This window comes from Cylas formicarius, unplaced genomic scaffold (genome assembly GCF_029955315.1).
Source record: "Cylas formicarius isolate icCylForm1 unplaced genomic scaffold, icCylForm1.1 PGA_scaffold_8__14_contigs__length_24414737, whole genome shotgun sequence".
Taxonomy (NCBI): Eukaryota; Metazoa; Arthropoda; class Insecta; order Coleoptera; family Brentidae; genus Cylas; species Cylas formicarius.
Window position 1 is genome coordinate 11,780,034 of NW_026844361.1, and position 17,368 is coordinate 11,797,401.

The window sequence follows — 17,368 nt, forward strand, 5'->3', positions numbered from 1 at the left end:
TTTTGACACTAAGACTAACTATAAATCAAAACCTTGAATGAAAGCTCTTATTGCAAAGCAATGGTTAAACTTTGACTATGACTAATGCAAAAATTGTATCAAAAACAGAGCAAACTGAATGATACTTTAGATGTATAAAAACCCCGTTATTGTTTTATTTCGTTTCTTTCAAACATAACTATTTTTACAAAAATCCGCTAACGATATTTTATTGTAATCTATATTAAATAAACAACTTGGGACACCCCGTATTATTATTTTTTAATTATTATTAAACCGTTTTCATGATTTAATTCAAAACTGTTTGTAAATATAAAGTTTTTTTGTGAAACAAAGTATCTCGTTTACATCTACTCATATATACAGGGTGTACAAATAACGTGTTAAAGTAACGTATCATGTTTGTTATTAGAAAAAACGTTAAATACAAAAGTTATATGCCAGACAGAAAGGAATGATTTAAAATTATTTTGAAATATACAGGATGATTCGCAAAATATGTGGAAAATCATATTCATATTAAGTGAAACACCCTGTATATCATTGACACCGTTTCCGACAGCTGAAACTTTATTATGCTAACAATTTTATTAAGTAGTATAGACATTTATCTTATAGTTGCGGCGAAGAAGTATAAAAAGAAGTATCTAAAAAATGTATAAATTTGATTTTCCACATAGTTATAAATCGCACTGTATATGAATTGATTTTGAATAGCAGTGGGTACTACTAAAATTAGGTAAGATTAAATTACTGCTCCTCAAATGCTGGAACACTCAATCGCTAGTATTATGCCATTAGCGGATGAGCTTGCTGTAATGGGTGACATCAACATCAATCAACATAAAGAATTCTATGTTACTGCTCAACAGCGCTGTTGAAAGTTCTCGTTTAGTGTTATTGGACTATAGTAAGGCTTTCGACCCCCTTAGTCGCTCCCTTTTATGTGCAAAACGCTTTTATTATGGATTTACACCCAAGATAATCGGATTAATTCGTAATTACTTAGAAAATAGATGACAGATGGTAGAGATTGATGTTGGACGGAGGTATACCTCATGTTTCTCTCCTGGGAAGATCCCAGTTCTTTGTTATCTTTACTTCGGGTGTGATTTATTACATCAGATGATACCCAATTATATGCAAGTTTGCAAAAATATTAACTGCAATTATTTGCAATATAGCAAATAGATGTACTCCAGGCATCTCAAATGGAATTTTGTAAGAATTTTGGAAGATGTTGAGAGATTTTTGGACAAGTGGTAAATCTGGTTTTTAAGTTATATTTCCTTAGTAGTTTCAATATGTGGTCAGTGTTGTTTTGAATGTAACGAAGGACAAGAGTGCTATTAGAAGGTTGTGGTGAAGTGTATTTTGTGATAAAATGCTTAATATCTTTAATGTGGAAATAATTAGAGAGAAGAGCAGAGGTAAGGTTCTGCGTTCAGTGACTCGAGCTGAAATAGTTTTACGGCTCTGTCAACAAGAGAGTTGATAATCAATGATTTTGACAATGCATTAAGATATAGGTCTGTGTGCGTAGGTTTTCTCTTAACACAATGACCCAAAGCTAGTTGAACTGAGGTGGCTTTTACTTGATGAAAATCCATTTAACAAAATAAATAAGAACTAAAAGTTCTGATTTTCACGAAATTATATATTTTCACATGACAATTGTTTCGACAACACCGTGTCTTATCAAATCTAATATTTACAAACTGCAGGGTAATATATATATACCGAAAAATGACAATAATTCACAGACAATTGAATTGTTTTTAAATTACATTAACTCATTACATAATCGTATAAAATTCACTATCAAGATTGAACAGGATAACTCTATTAATTTTTTGGACTTAACTATTACGAAAACGCAAAACAAATTAGATTTTTCATTTATCATAAACCTTCACACACGGGCACAGTCATACATATTCGCTCAAATCACCCTTATACACTCAAAATGGCCGCATTTCACTCTTTTATACACATACTTCTTAGTACGCCAGTCACAACAGAAAATTACGACAAAGAACTTAATATCATTAAACAAATTGCACTAAACAACGGCTACAATCCGTCCATTATAGATAAAAAAACAAATCCAGGCAACAGTAAACTCTATTTATCCGTAACCTAATACAGAACACGAACAATTTAAAACAATTACATACCAAGGAGGACCCAGTGAAAACGTTTCAAAACATTTGTCAAAATGTGGTTTAAAAATGGCTTTCGGAACTAACAACACAATAGGAAATTTTTACAAAACAATAAAACGAAATGTCAAATCTCAAAAATCAGGTGTCTACAGGTTGAAATGCGGATCTTGTCCTAAAATTTATTTTGGACAAACAATAGATTGCTGACGTTTCGCCAATCATCCTGTTGGGTTCTTCAGAGCTTGACTGAAACTGTTTCAATCAAGCTCTGAAGAAGCCAACAGGATGAGTGGCGAAACGTCAGCAATTTCGACTCAGCAAAAACCGACGCAGTAGGAATCCAGAAATTTTGTAAAAAGTATTACAGTAGCCTGTGGAAGTTTCTTTGAAAAATCTGTTGTAAAATTGATTTATGGAATTTTGGTTTTACACGCCCTGTTAAATTAACAGCTCCGCGTTTTTTCTATCCTTTCTGTGAGGAAACACCCGGTACGTGGAGACGGGCACGTCGCGCATCGCGTATTGATTTTTGCGTCGCGTCCCAAACAGCTGAGATATCAAAATAACCCTCGCTCAGCTATGATAACAATCCGCATCTTCCTAGATGACTGATCTCAGACTTCGCGCCAAATTTTCCTTATACATCTTTCACTTACTTCCAAGATGGATTACATAAAGGAGTTCGACATCAAACTGGACAAGGAGTATTACTATCCGGGCGAGACCATCAACGGGAACGTCATCCTGGATACTATCGAGAACTTTAAGCTGAGAAGTAAGTACCGCCTTAAAAAAAATGGCGAGCCACTGTGCTATTAAGGTTTTTTCCAGCTATCAGGGCGATATTGCGAGGCAAAGCCCACGCGGAATGGAAAGTGCTGCTTTCAGGAGACAGAAGGACGGTAAGTGCTGAGTTATAACCATTGTTGTAATTTTAAACAGTTTATCTCGATTGCCAATTCTTATAGAATTTGCAATTTGAAATTAATAACAAATCTTACTAATACTACAAACATCTGACAAACATCACATTCGTTTATTTATTTCGATAAAAATAATAACCTTTAACCCTATGCACTCTTATGTCGCCGTATCGTATAGGCGGCACACCATGTCGTATCATTACAGCTGGTTGGCCGGTCATCCCCTAAGCTTATTTTTAATATTTATAAATTGCTTTCTTGAACCTTCGTTAAGGACATGTTTACGTAAAAATAAAAGATAGCATGATATTTATTTTATACATGCCATCGTAAGCTGTTTATTTTATATCTGTTGATGTATATATTTCGATCACAGTTCACATTTTTGCATTTTGAATATTACTCAGTTTTATAACTAACACGATAGTATAAAGTACGGTGTAATGTTTCGGTGAAAATTTCGAAAAAAAATATATTTCAAATGCCCAAGAAATGTTTACAAGATGAAATTGAAAATGAATTGTGACGATGAATTTTATATTGACGCGCCTGAAAATGATAGATTGGATAGTGAACATATTAGTGACTCTAGTAGTGGTAGTGATATTATAGTTACAAAAAGACAGAGAACTGTACCTTTACCATCAAATTGCAGCAGTAGTGAAGAAAACGAGAATGTAACACAACCAGGTAATTTTCGTCCACCGCAGGACGTCGCATGCCACGATCAGATACCAGACAGGATTTTATTTACTTCTGGGGATAAAATGGTAGGACCACAAATTCCTGATACTTGTACAAAACCGATAAATTTTTTCAAGCTTTTTTTTTACCGATATATAACTACGCTAGACATAAAATAGCACCGAAGAGGTTGTCAAAACGTGGGTAGAAGAGTTTACTGCATTTATTTGGGTTATCCTAAATATGGGTACGATCATCTTATCTAATTTCCAAGAGATTTGGTCACAACGCCAAAATACTTTTTCTTAGTGGCATATGTAGAGGAGAATGATTTTTACAAATTTTTTGCATGCTCCACTTGCATAAAAACAATCTCTCTCTATTTGATTATTTGGACAAGCAATTCAAAGAACATTTTGTTTCATCAAGAGAGGTATCGGTAGACGAATCTGTTGTTGGATTTAAGGGTAACGAAATGGGTACGAAAGGGGGGATACGAATTAATATAGGTAATGGCGGATGCCAACACCGAATATGTTTATTCAGTTTTGTCTTACTAAGGAAGCTTGACATCGGAATATCTAGTGAGACCTGATTTACCTGTAAGCACAAGGATAGCGTTACATCTGTGTCAAAAATAGCAATAACCCAGGATAAAGAGGATATCATTTTTACACCGATAGATACTATACGAGCTTGCGACTTGCAGAAGAATTGTTAAAAGTTAATGTTCATTTGACAGATACTATTCAAATCAACCGCAAATTTATACTTGATTCTATCAAAAAAACAAGATTCGCGAAAGATAACACATTTGCATTCAGATCAAGTAATTTGATGTTATTGGCATATTTCATGAACACAACCTATCAACAGAAGAGTACGTGGAGGTAAAGTCTGTTCATAGATATAAGAAAATGACTAACTGATACGAATTAAGGTAAGACCCGGGAAAGCTGTAAGAATGAAATATGGTCGAACAGGTCCGTACTTTACTTAGAATTTAATTATTTGGGGTTTTGTTAGTAAAGATACTAAACAATATTTACTTATTTATCTATGTATTTATGTTTAAATTACAAATTATTTTTATTACCTACTTAAATTACTTAAAATTATTCACATAATATATCAATATCGCTATCACTATCATCGCCTGTTGTAATCATTATTTGTTCTATATTATTTGCAATATGGATATACGATTGTTCTGCTTTTTCTATATGTTTAACAGAATTTGTCCAAATTTGTGCAGGGATGTTAAAAACTTCAGTTTCTATAAGTTAGAGGACATTGGAGTTAACACGGGAAAAAACATTGTTACGACGAATGGCAAATTTCAGTTGGTGCCGAACATGTTCAATGGGATTAAATATACAGTGGTAAGGTGGAAGCCTTAAAATTGTATGTATTGTATGATTTTTGTAGAACCTCAATTTATTGCTTTTTGGTATAACCTTCGTGAAAATAAATGTCGTTATTATACATGTAGTTTTGGATTGTTGCTTTTGTGTCACATGAGGAAGGGGTTTTAGTCAACTGTCTACTATGGTAACTTGCATTGTCCATTACAATTACGCTATTAGGAGGAATGTTTGTTTTTAAACCAACTTTAAAAAAAATCAGCCACCGCTGTGTCTTCATGGTAATCCAGAGAAGAATCTTTAATATTTTTCGCAGACAGAGAAAGTCCGTTTGGAATCCAACCATCTTTAGACCCAGCATGCAAAATAGTTATTCTTTTACCTCTTTTTGATGGTGCGTTTGTTTTACACTTATCAGTTGAGTATCAGTTGGGTATCAAAGTGCCGAACCAGGTTTCATCCAAGTAAATAATTGGCCTTTGTTGTTCTCTGTAAATCCTAATTTTTTTGTAGATATTCCAGTCGCCATTTCCGAATTCTAAAAGATTCCATTAAAACTTGCCTTTTGTCAATTTTCTTAAATCTAAAACCCATGTGTTGAATACACTTCCTTAAGGTAGTTCTGCCACATTTAACACCGGTTTCATCTTTTTGAAGTCTCCTAATTAAGATATCTAATGTAGGCGCGCTTTGTTTCTCGTATAACTAGTAAATTTTACGCCGTATTATATCTTGATCACTTTCATCTACACTCGAGAAAATGTCAGCATCGCTTCTTTTTTTCCTCGCTGAAATGGGATTATTCATAATTTTCCATACAGTTGATGTTGGAATTTTCGTCAATGTGGCCGTTTCTTCTAAAGATGCTTGCTTGCTGGCACCACGTTCGATGAGACATTGTGTATTACACAGGTAATAAGAATGATTACTAATAAACTTAAACTAAGTAGTATACCAAACCAAAGAATATTAAACACAGATAGGTATAAATTTATTTTCTATTACGGACCACAATTTTACCTGAATTTAAATTCCGAAACTTTAGGTAATAATCTTGTTACATTGTATGTTAATGACCACCCTTGGATAATCCCATTCAAAAGCAATTGGTCACTTTCCTATATCTATGAACATACCATACTTTTGAGATATAATTTTGCGTTATTCGATATCCGTATCCCGTGACAGTGTGTATCCCAACCAGCAGTATATAATATTTTATGATTGAGACCGATTTCCATTGAAACAATAGATTCATTTGGTATTATAAGATTTTATTTATATACTTAAACTTATATATAAACTTATAGAATAAGTTTTTGCCATTTTAGTTTAATGGAAAAACTAATGAAAAATAGCGTAAAGTCTGTTTTCTGTGGTTATTAATGGAGACACGCAAAGGAGGTTTCTGTGGTGATGTCACTGTATTTAGGTTATGTAGTACAATTTGTTTATTTTCGATGCCTTTATAGCGAACAAGGTAAGAATGAGCTAGCGATTAAAAATACATATTCACGAATTTAACAGTAGGTTCGTTTTAGATACGGTTTGATAATTCCCAATAAAGGCAAGCAGCATCTGGTTCAAACTCCAGTGGTCCAACAAATTTTTAAATCGCGTAAATGATTTTTGAGTAATGATTTGTGTTCTTAGACCCTTGCATACGCTATTTTTTTTTTATGATACTTCCCCCCTTCCCCCAGCTTCAGTAGGTTCCATTAGGGTAAGATCTTTTTACTTTTTCAATCATTTTGTCCATAATCAGGTTAATAGTAATTGAGTTCTTCGATGATTCTTATCGTTTTAGGAGATACATTTTTTTCTTTAAATAAATATCTTATGTCATTAAGTCGTATTTTATCAAACGCTTTTGTTAGGTCCACGAAACACATGTTGTATTCTAGTGACTTTTCCACTAACTGGCGAATTATAAAGATGGCATCTGTTGTTGATCTCTTCTTTCTAAAACCGTTTTAATTTGCTAAGGTAGTTCGTCTTCTAAATTGTCATTAGGTTGGACTACCATCTCCACTTCGTCTTCAAATTCTGCACTGTTTTCCATACCTTCTTCTAACAAGGGAACATCTAATCCATTCCACGGTCTCCACATTTTAAAGTGTTAAAAAACAGGAACCTTCAAAAAATGTTTCATTGTAAGATTCTAATAAATATTTATCTGTATTCTTAAGACATACCTTTATCCACCGCGAACATAATCTATAGTCTTATAAAAGACTGTGTTGTCTACAAATCGAAGAACTATGTAAAAGACACAAAAATACAGAAGAAGAATGTTGTTAATCGACAGGCACACAAGACAAAAATGATTATTTTCAAACATACCTGTAAGATAAACGGAGTACGGGTACTTAACCTTACCCTTGGAGCTATCCAGAGAAAACAGGTACATAAATACCTACCTGTTGGGGAATGATCATAGTCAAATACCTGCGTAATATGTAATGATGTTAAAATAAATGTTTCTACTGATTCGAAAATACTCCCCGGCATCAATTCCTGACCAAATTTAAAACGGTCCACTTACGTTTCAAATAAAAATTTCATGTTAATACGGTCCATCTCGGGCAAGACCTACTTGATGCGTTGGGATGCGGGTAAGAAGGTACCGTAAAATACTTACAACATCAAAGCAATAAATGCACTATATTTTTATAGTACAATACCAAAACCGTTGAGAATCTGACCCTAATGTTGTGTCCCTTACCTATCAAACCCGAGTTAAACCCCATAATTGACAATAAAAGCTAGCACGAAGAAGATATAGTCGTAGCGTTATTGATATTCCCGTGATCTATTCAGGTGAAAGACGACCAGTATTTTGTCGATCAACGTCAGGTGATATGGGGTGAGAATAATTTGGACACTACCATCCCGATTTTACCCAGAGGCCTGCACAAATTTCCATTCAGGTAAAATCGTCAAACGTCAATCTAGTACAATAGAAATAAATGTTAAAGTGGAACAATTTTTTATAAAGCTGGGACTGCCTGGAGAAGGTGTTACTATACTTCCTTTTTAACATGCTAAAAGGCGGACCTTTTTTGAGGTACATCCGGGGTACCTCAAAAATCGGTACCTTTGGACAAAATCTTGTTATATGTCCAAAACTATCACATATATCAAAAAATATCAAGAAAACAAAATTGAAAGGCATAAAAAAATACGAAGGAAACGGGAAAATTTTTAAATGTACCAAAAGATAGTTCTAATATATACTGCTTGACTACTAAATTCTCACTTTGTATAAACTTTATAATTATAATTAACAAAAATTTTATCTTTAACGGATAATAAAAAAAACAAGATTTTTTGTCAGGTTTCCGTTTTTGATCGACTATAGTAGGCCCACATCTACTCGCGTTTAAAAAATAGTTTTGTTGAGCGCTAAAAGCAAATAACCAAATTCGTTGTTTATTTGATTGGCGTTGAGTTTTTATTTTATGTGCTGAATAGAAACATTGTTAGGTTAGGACAAACAAATACTTTGTACTGGAGTCAGCTCATCTGTAATTAGTCAGGAAAGGCACAATTCCGGGATTTCCAGATAAGTGAGGTGGTTATTGAAGTTATTCCCTATAACTTGAGTTTATTCATTTGTAGGCTTTATGCTACTTTAAGAGAGAATAGTAAAGTAAAATCAATAATCCTTTTCAATATTTAAGTGAGGTTATCGTTATCAAATTGAGCGGTCAATAGCTTTCGTAGTTGGGATTACGGTGTTACCTTCGCGGTCGTAAGATTCAGGAAAACTGTGGTAGTTGAGATTTTTTCTTTCAAAATCAACGTTAAGCCGCACAGTACAGATACATTCGGGCCTACTATCGTCGGTCAAAAATGAAAATCCTACAAAAAAATCGTGTTTTTTTGTATTGTCCGCTAAAGTGAGCATTTAGTAGTCAAACAGTAGGTATTAGGTCTATCTTTTGGCACATTTGCAAATTTTCACTATTATAAGAAAATTGTAGCTATTATATCATCAATACGATTATAGGTAAAAAGCTGAAAATACATATTTGCTGCGTATTTTTTTCAATGTTGCTCTCTTGATATTTTTTAATATATGTGACAGTTTTGCAGATATAACAAGATTTTGTCCAAAAGTACCAATTTTCTAAGGTACATCCGGGGACTTTTAGTATGTTAAAAAGGAAGTATAGTAACACCTCTTCCAGGTAGTCCCAGCTTTATAAAAATTTGTTCCACCTTCCCCATTACCAACAACTTAGTTGTATTGTACTATTCGGCCTGGGTCCTAACCTCAACCTTTCGCTTAGATTCTCTCTGCCCGAGTCAAGTCTACCTTGTTCCTTCGAAAGTCGGCCTGTGCAAATCAGGTACTACTTCAAGGTCACCATCGATATACCATATGCGAGTCCTCCGCAGGGCACGAAGTACTTTACGGTCATCGGGCCTCACATTGACTGCATGGAGGAGCAATACTTGGTGCGTAACGTATACAGTGTTTTTTCTAATCGAAGGGGGGATTTTTAGATCTATTTTAAAAAGAAAACTTCACACGAATATATGTCTTAGACGTGCTAACTTTTCAAAGTCAGGGTGATGAAGTTTTCAAAAATAATACATATTTTTTAAAAAGTTTGCACACGTGTACTATGTATCGAGAGGCATTATTTCAGATTATATTGGCAGACATTGATGGTACGCCAAAACAAAAAATAAAAATTATTACAATCTCCAATCATTTGTACGGGTTTGGCAAATAATATTTTGGTTAATTGGGTCGCCACTGTGAAAAAGTAAAATATCTATCTGAAACAAAACATCTAGTTTTTAGTTACCTTCAGAAAAAAAAATAGAAGATTGTTCTTTTTATTGTTATAGTATTAATGAAATAACGTAACATCCAGTAAGATAAATAATAAACGATTTTTATTTAAACAAAAACTACCTACTATTAATAATGTTTAACAAAATGGTCTGTTAGTAAATTAAAAACAACCTTTAAAAAGAATTCAACATAAAACTAGATATGTTGTTGAAAGTGTCATCACGCATCAGCTCTTTTTCTCATATTACCACCGCGTACTCTTTGAAGTATACTTCAAGTGTTTCTTATTATATCGCAGGAGGCTCTTATACGATAGCTGTTCTACAGTGTTAACTGGGTACGATAAATCAGACTTTTAAGAAAAAGTCCAAACGTCCAAAAGTCCATCGGCTAATAAATGTGCGATTTAAATATTCTCTTACAGCAACACTAAAGTGAAAACTATTTTTGAAGTTTAAATTCTAGAAATGCATAAGCCCAAATGACAAGGCGCTAATTAACTTAGCGTAACTATTCTAAATACCACCATGTGACCACCATTTTCCTGAACACATTTCTCGTGCACTCTTTCCGGATTGTCTCTTGCATCTGAAATCATTTGCCGAAGTTCCACGACATTATTACAAGGAGTTAACTTTTGATCCATAAATATCGGACCCAAAATATGTTTCGGTGTGACACCACACCATACATTAATTGATTGGTACCCATGGGTTTTTATTTCTTGTATTTGCCTAGGGTTATTTAAAGACCAATATCAATACAAGCCTTTCTTGTAGTGAACGAACTTTCATCAGTCCATAAAATGTTTTTCAAAAAAATTATTATTCTCATTATGTCTATTTAAAAAATCCGAAGAAAACTGCATCCTCCTTTGACGTTGTTCTGCACTTAGTTTTTGAGTTTTACGAAATTTAAATGCATTATTTATATTTATATTATTTCAAAACTGAATAGATTGATCCCCGAGAAATACCTCTATCTTCATATACTCTAGTAATAGAGGAAACTGCTTCATACAATCCTAATAGAATTTTTTTTAACTTGCACAACATTGTTAGGGGCACCTTGTTGCTGCCATATATTTAGGTGATGATTGATGATCTCCAGTTAACTTTTGATCTATAAATATTGGACCCAAAATATGCCCATCTCTGACACCACACCATACATTAATTGATTGGTACTCCTGGGTTGTTATTTCGTGTATTTGCCTAGGATTATTTAAAGACCAAGTATTTTGTCTATTAAAACCCTTTCTTCTAATGAAATTGTTATATAAAAAAATTATTATTCGCATTATGTCCATTGATATTTGACATTGTTCTGCACTTGGTTTTTGGAGTTTTACGGTATTTATATGCATTAAATTTATATTTGAAAACTTAGTGGATTGATCCCCGAGAAATACCCGTCTCTTCACATACTCTAGTAGTAGGGGAAACTGGATGTGCTTCATAGAATCCTAATATTTTTGCCTTATTGTCTTCATTTAAAACATTATGTTTCCGGAATACCTTTTTAGCATTTAATACGCTACCGTTTTCTGCAAATTTCTTTGCCAGCCTTGTAAATATCTGTTTTGAAAAAGTTCGGCGCTGTGGAGAAAGTCCAATATACTAACGACGAGCTGCGGTTGCACTTTTATTACTCAGAAAGTGTACGGGTGTTAAATTCGCGAAAACCTATTTTAACAATAATGACTTAATTCAACCATCAACTTCAACAAACAACAAAATTGATAGCGTTTTGTTTTATACGTAAATAACTTGCCTACTAACCTTACTTTTTTTTTTTCGTTTACTTTCATATCTGGTATGTCTCGCTAATTGCTTAGCTTCCGGCGCATCATCAGCCAAAACATACATAACATCCACATCTACGAATTCCTCATTAGTAAACTCGTCCATTCATTTTTCAAATAACCATGCTCGAATATTTTAAAACACCAAATTAAAAAGACACGAAGAACTGAATTTAAAAACTGACGTCAAACAACGTCGTATTCGTAATTCGATTTTTCAAAGTATTTTAATTTAATAAAACAAACAATTACTTAAGTAAGAAATAATATTGGTAATTATCTGCATATTAACGATATTGTTATGATCATGGAAAGAAGAGATAAAATTTCTTTAAACATGATTGGAGATTGTAAGGATAATTTTTATTTTGAGAGAAATCAGTGGCGCGCCGTCAACGTCTGAAAATAGGGGTTCGCTAATTAATATGTCTTGAGGCATGTGTGACAAATTTTATTAAAATTAACATTAAATATTATTACAGATACAATTGAAACTCTATATAGCGAAATTGAAGGGACTGCTTTTTCTTCGTTATAAATAGTTATAGGCACTTGAAAAATAACAATAAGCATATGTGTTCTGTAATATTTAATTACTTTGTATACATATTTTAACATCTACTTAGGATCATTTTGTATAAATATTTAAGAACTACATTTAATGTTTCAAATAATCGGTCATTTTTTTAATATGCCAATACGCATCTCGTACTTTCGCTTATATTTTTACCATTTCTTTGAGAGGGGCATCTTCCCCATGATATAAAAAAATCAATATAGGGCTTGTTGAATGGTTGGTGGTGGTTCCCTTCATCTTCTTCTTCCTTTTGGTGCTTTTCCTCGCCCTTTATTGCATGTTGTAATATGGCTTCCTCGGTCAAGTCTGCTGTTGTAGGTAAATCCTGATTTATCATCATAAAATCTTGCAACTCCTCCTTGTAAACATAATTGTTGTTTAAAACTGCATTATCCACTCGCTTAGTGGCTAATCATCTTCCAAGTCCATGACGATAGGAGTGTTGAATTATTTCTGCTGTCGCCTCTTTCCAAGCTTTACTATTACTATTAATAGAAAATTTGTCTTCTGACTCGATCAATTCTATTAAAATGTTTTTCCTGTATCGACTCTTAAGACTTTTTATTACGCACTGCTCCATCGGCTGTAACACACTTTGTTGTTTTGGCTGGAAGAAAAGCCAATTCAATATTCCGTAGATTTGGAGTATGGGGATGTGCAGGGCAGTTATCCAAGAGAAGTAATATTTTCCTCCCCGTTAATTCTGCATCCCATTTCCGTATCTCCTCTTCAAAAATTTGCGATGTCATCCATGCAGACTTGTTTGCCTTATAAGTGACCGGCTGATTTTCCAATGACGACTAGCTTTCTTTTTTATCTCCCACTCATATTGGCAGCTTCTAACACTGTTATACGTTCTTTAGAAAAGTTTTCAACCCACACACTTTTCGCTTCGAAATTTAAGGGCTTTATCTGGCGTCATTTTGTAAAAAATACCAGTTTCGTCAGCATTAAAAATGTCGTCGGCATGGTACTTTTCTGCTAGTTTTGGCCACGTCTTCTCCAGCTAATCGTTAGTGACCTTTCTGTTGACATCACGGGCTTCGCCACTTATCTGTCCATAATTTATACCATGTCTCTGTTTGAACTTCCAAAGCCTTGAAATCGATAATGCCAAATTTTTCTGCTTTTAGTTTTACGATAGGTCCAGAGAGTGGTACATTTTTAAGACGTTGCTGTTGGAACCACTGCAACATTGCAATCCAAATCTTCAAATTTTGGCTTTCTTAGATTTTTACTAGAACTGCCTGCCGTTTCAGCCTGAATGATTTTTTTCTTTGCACTTCCAAATCGTGGATACAGTCGACGATGTAAGTCCGTATCGAAGTCCCACATCACTTTTCTTTTCTCCCCGTTCTATCTCCCGAATTAAAGCAACTTTATCATCATCATAAAATTTTTCGATTACTGGCCATGCTCGCCGTATTCACTAAGTCAAATTAGAACTGATTAAAACAATGGTGTGCTTTTATACATAGATTATTAGATTATTAGGGTAAGGAATTCTGAGACTCTATTAATTACATTCCCTACTTTGTTACCTGATGTGCCCTTTTTTCTTTCGGTATAGAGAGTGAGAAATTCGTTATACAGGGTGGATTAATACATAGCTTTGTATGGAGACCTAATAGTACACCAAATTTTGTCCGTAATACAGAGTTTGACGTTATATAAAGTTTCGCTATAGGAAGTTTTCACTGTACTAAAAAATAAATTTTATTTTTGTAAACTTTACCACCCAATTGCAGAAAGCTTCCGTGATGGAAAACAAGCGATCCACTTGCTGTTGGTGTTGCAAACGCGGAACCCTGAGCTTGCGATGCGTCCTGGAACGTTCAGCTTACGTGTGCAAGGAGAGCATCAAGGTCAGAGCGACGATCGATAATCAGAGCGAAGACGAAGTGAGGTTAAGAGTCAGGCTAGAGCAATTTTGCGAGTTTTTCATAGATCGGGGCGTGTTGGGCGTATCCAAAGACGTCAGGCACCTGATTTTCGAATACAGGTGGGCGCGATTTTTATTTTATTTGTTTTATTTATTCATATTTTAGAGGTAGGACGGCCAAACCGCACACCCGGAGCAAGTGGGACAGCTCCAACAGCTTGGTGATACCCCCCATGCCGACGACACTGATCGGCATATGTCGACTGGCGCAGATATATTACATTTTGACCGTGAGTACTATAGTGTATTTGGAGGGAGGTGGAATAAATTTTTTGTTAATTATTATAAGAAAATGGATTTTTGACCAGATCGATCCCAGTTTGTCGGATCGTCGGGCCCAGGCTATATAAATGGAGTGTCTAAAGTACTCTAGAAAAAAGTATTAGTATATTACAAATCTTCAATCATCAATTATGGGAACTCACAAAACAACACTAGATTGTGGTTAATCTTGGGCTCGAACTTAGTTTCACTAGTGCAAAGTCAAAACCAAAATCCCAAAACAAAAGATACCGTACAAACTGAAACGTTTTCGTGACTTCAATCAGTCTCTTTAGGCAGTGAGAGAACCTTAAGATGATGATGATGAAAAAAATCAAATTGCTCTTTGTTGTGTGGTACCATATGGAAGGGATGATGGTGGTGCTTGACGATAATTAAATTATGCTTTTGCCTTTTGCATTTGACTTTGCACTATTGAAATTAGGTTCCACCTGAAAATTCACCACAACCTAGTGTTATTTAGTGTTTTCCATTGCGTGACGGCAGCTTTCGAACTTTCTGGGTCTCATCAGTTTGGCGAAGAAGTCAAAAAGAGCTATTTGATTTTGTTCCTTTTAGTTGATCTTCATTACATGAAGATTTGCTTATCTTAATAAAAATTATTAATTAAATTCATTAAAACTCTTTAATTTTTAAATTTAATTTGGAAACCAAAACTAACGAAACACATATTAAAACAAACAAAAGTATTATCAAATATCATCGCAAAAATAAAATTTGTGTTTCACTAAAAAATTAAAAATCTCGGTTAATTTTACAAACGAAACAGAATTGGGACAAAAATTTGCTAAATGGATTTGATTTAGAATCATTTTTGAAAAAAAAATAACAAGGAAATGATACATATTTTTCGAACAACTTATTTTATATTAGTAGTAGTGGTATAACTTTTAATTCTAAACAGTTTTTCTTAATAATATTTTGCTCAATTTTTTTTAAAATAATACACTTGTGCAATTTTCATGTTTTTTGTGCTAGCTCGTATACTGTTCTAGTTGCAAATATGATTATGGAAAGGTTTTGGCAATAAAATTTGTCACACCTGGGCACCTCTTTCTGTCAAAATTTGTATCTGTAATTATTTTAGTTTTTGACATTCTCTCTGTTAAATATCAAAACATAACCATAGCGTGTCATATATCTTTGAAATCGGCGTTTAAAAGGATCTCAGATAGGGGCAAAACACATTTTGGTCTGCTACTTTTTATTGTATACGTGCAAAAACAACTTTTATGTCAGACATTTTTTTCCAAAAATTTGAAGGAAATGAAGTTTTGGTTCAATTTCTAGGTAAGTTTGGACACGGACAAAGACTTCGACGTCGTGCAGGTTGCCTTTCCAATTACCATAGGAACCGTCCCCTTCCGGATCCCCAATTCGAACAAAACCCCCAGAATAAAATATGGTAACATAATACAATCTTTCGTTATTGTTCTGGCGTTGACCGATATTAATTTAGAAAACGCTTGCTCACACGTGGAAGGAGGCCAGTACCTGGGGCCGGAATTTTTGTTGGGCCAAGTATATGACGGAAATGAGCACTATTTACGGTGAATCATGAGTAGGGTTCGAGAACAAGCGAAGTTAAACTAAATTTACCTTTATTTTTAGAGAGCCCATAGTTTTGTACAAGCCCCTTTACGTTACAGTCGATAACGCAGAGGACAAATGAAAACCAAAGGCAATAACGACCTCCAACAGGGTACTTAACCTCAATTTTCTTTTTATCGATATACACTGACCGCTTAAAAGACTGACGAAACGCGAAAAATGCAATTAATGAGTAATGCAGCCTGAAATGCCAGAGTTTGCTCATTGATTACTGCTTCTGATCCGTTGTTGATACACCAAATTCACATTGTATTACTCATCCAGAATATTTGGGGTCGTTTCATATCGAAATCGGGCTAAAGGCCTGGCAAGAAGAGAATTAAAACTGCTCAATAGCAAATTGTCCAGGCACTTTTTTTCAAAATAAAAAAAAAACTTTTTTTTGGCACGGGCCATTGAAAATGTATAAGATACTGAATGCGTGATAGCGCCATCTATTAGGTAAAACAAAATATACAGCTCTAACATAATTTTATGACGAACTTCCAGTAACATATTGTAAATACATTTAAAAAAAGACGCTGTCTTAAAATCATGGGAAGCTATCATAAAAAAATATAGTCCGACAATAGCCAAGTTAGAAATGTGTACCTTTAATAGTTCTCAAAATATATCAATCGATGACGTCGTGTGCCAAACTTATTTTTTATTTTAGCAGATTTGATATTAAATGGCCCTTTTACACAAGGCACTCGAATACAACAAATACTTCCTTCATTTTTTCCGAAACGTTTTTCAAAAATGAAGTGATATTTTTTACAAATTAAATGAATTATTATTACAGTTAACGGTAATTGTAATTAAGATGTTTTGTGTCATAACCTTAATGTTTATTGAAATGTTAAATGTTAGACTGAAAAATTTGATATATAACTATTTACCTACCTGAAATTTTTGTAATTTATTTTTGACACAATTAGCACAGTAAACTATGACCACAGTGCATTTAGTCCATAGGTTTAAATGTTTCTATGGATTAAGCGTATCGAATTCATCTAGATGACTGGCACACATTTATGGAAAGTCAATTTAACGATTTAAAAAAATTCATGAACGTGCATCCCAAAATACATAAATTGAAGTATTTTAAAGAACTGTCTAGCAGCATAGCATTTATTATAGTAGACAAAGCACAATATTGTTATTGTTGTTCACCTTAAAAGATTATCATTAATAAATGTTTGTAACACTTGGTTTCTTACTTAC

At 33.8% G+C, this 17,368-nt stretch overlaps 2 protein-coding genes across 4 annotated transcripts in view; one reads left to right on the plus strand and one right to left on the minus strand.

Annotated features, from left to right (window-relative positions):
- LOC132705793 (phenoloxidase-activating factor 1-like) overlaps positions 1-17,368 on the minus strand; it is a 120,354-nt gene that overhangs the window by 101,671 nt on the left and 1,315 nt on the right. The window lies entirely within an intron of this gene.
- Positions 1,022-17,336, plus strand: LOC132705795 (arrestin domain-containing protein 3-like). 2 transcript variants are annotated; one of them, XM_060676680.1, is made up of 9 exons: positions 1,022-2,940; positions 2,997-3,067; positions 7,957-8,066; positions 9,432-9,600; positions 14,076-14,329; positions 14,376-14,499; positions 15,842-15,956; positions 16,011-16,101; positions 16,163-17,335. In XM_060676680.1, the coding sequence occupies exons 1-9, from the start codon at positions 2,829-2,831 to the stop codon at positions 16,221-16,223; spliced, it is 1,107 nt and encodes a 368-aa protein (XP_060532663.1). In that variant the 5' UTR covers positions 1,022-2,828; the 3' UTR covers positions 16,224-17,335. The 2 variants fall into 2 exon arrangements, with proteins under 2 accessions (XP_060532663.1, XP_060532662.1); XM_060676679.1 differs by lacking the exons at positions 1,022-2,940; positions 2,997-3,067 and adding an exon at positions 3,075-5,154 and having other exon boundaries at positions 16,163-17,336.

Bases quoted from the DNA above. Each gene is read 5' to 3' on its own strand.
- LOC132705795 (XM_060676679.1), top strand. From the start codon at position 4,966: ATGGATATACGATTGTTCTGCTTTTTCTATATGTTTAACAGAATTTGT. The intron at 14,330-14,375 runs GTGGGCGCGATT...TTCATATTTTAG, and splicing joins CACCTGATTTTCGAATACAG to AGGTAGGACGGCCAAACCGC. The intron at 14,500-15,841 runs GTGAGTACTATA...TTCAATTTCTAG, and splicing joins AGATATATTACATTTTGACC to GTAAGTTTGGACACGGACAA.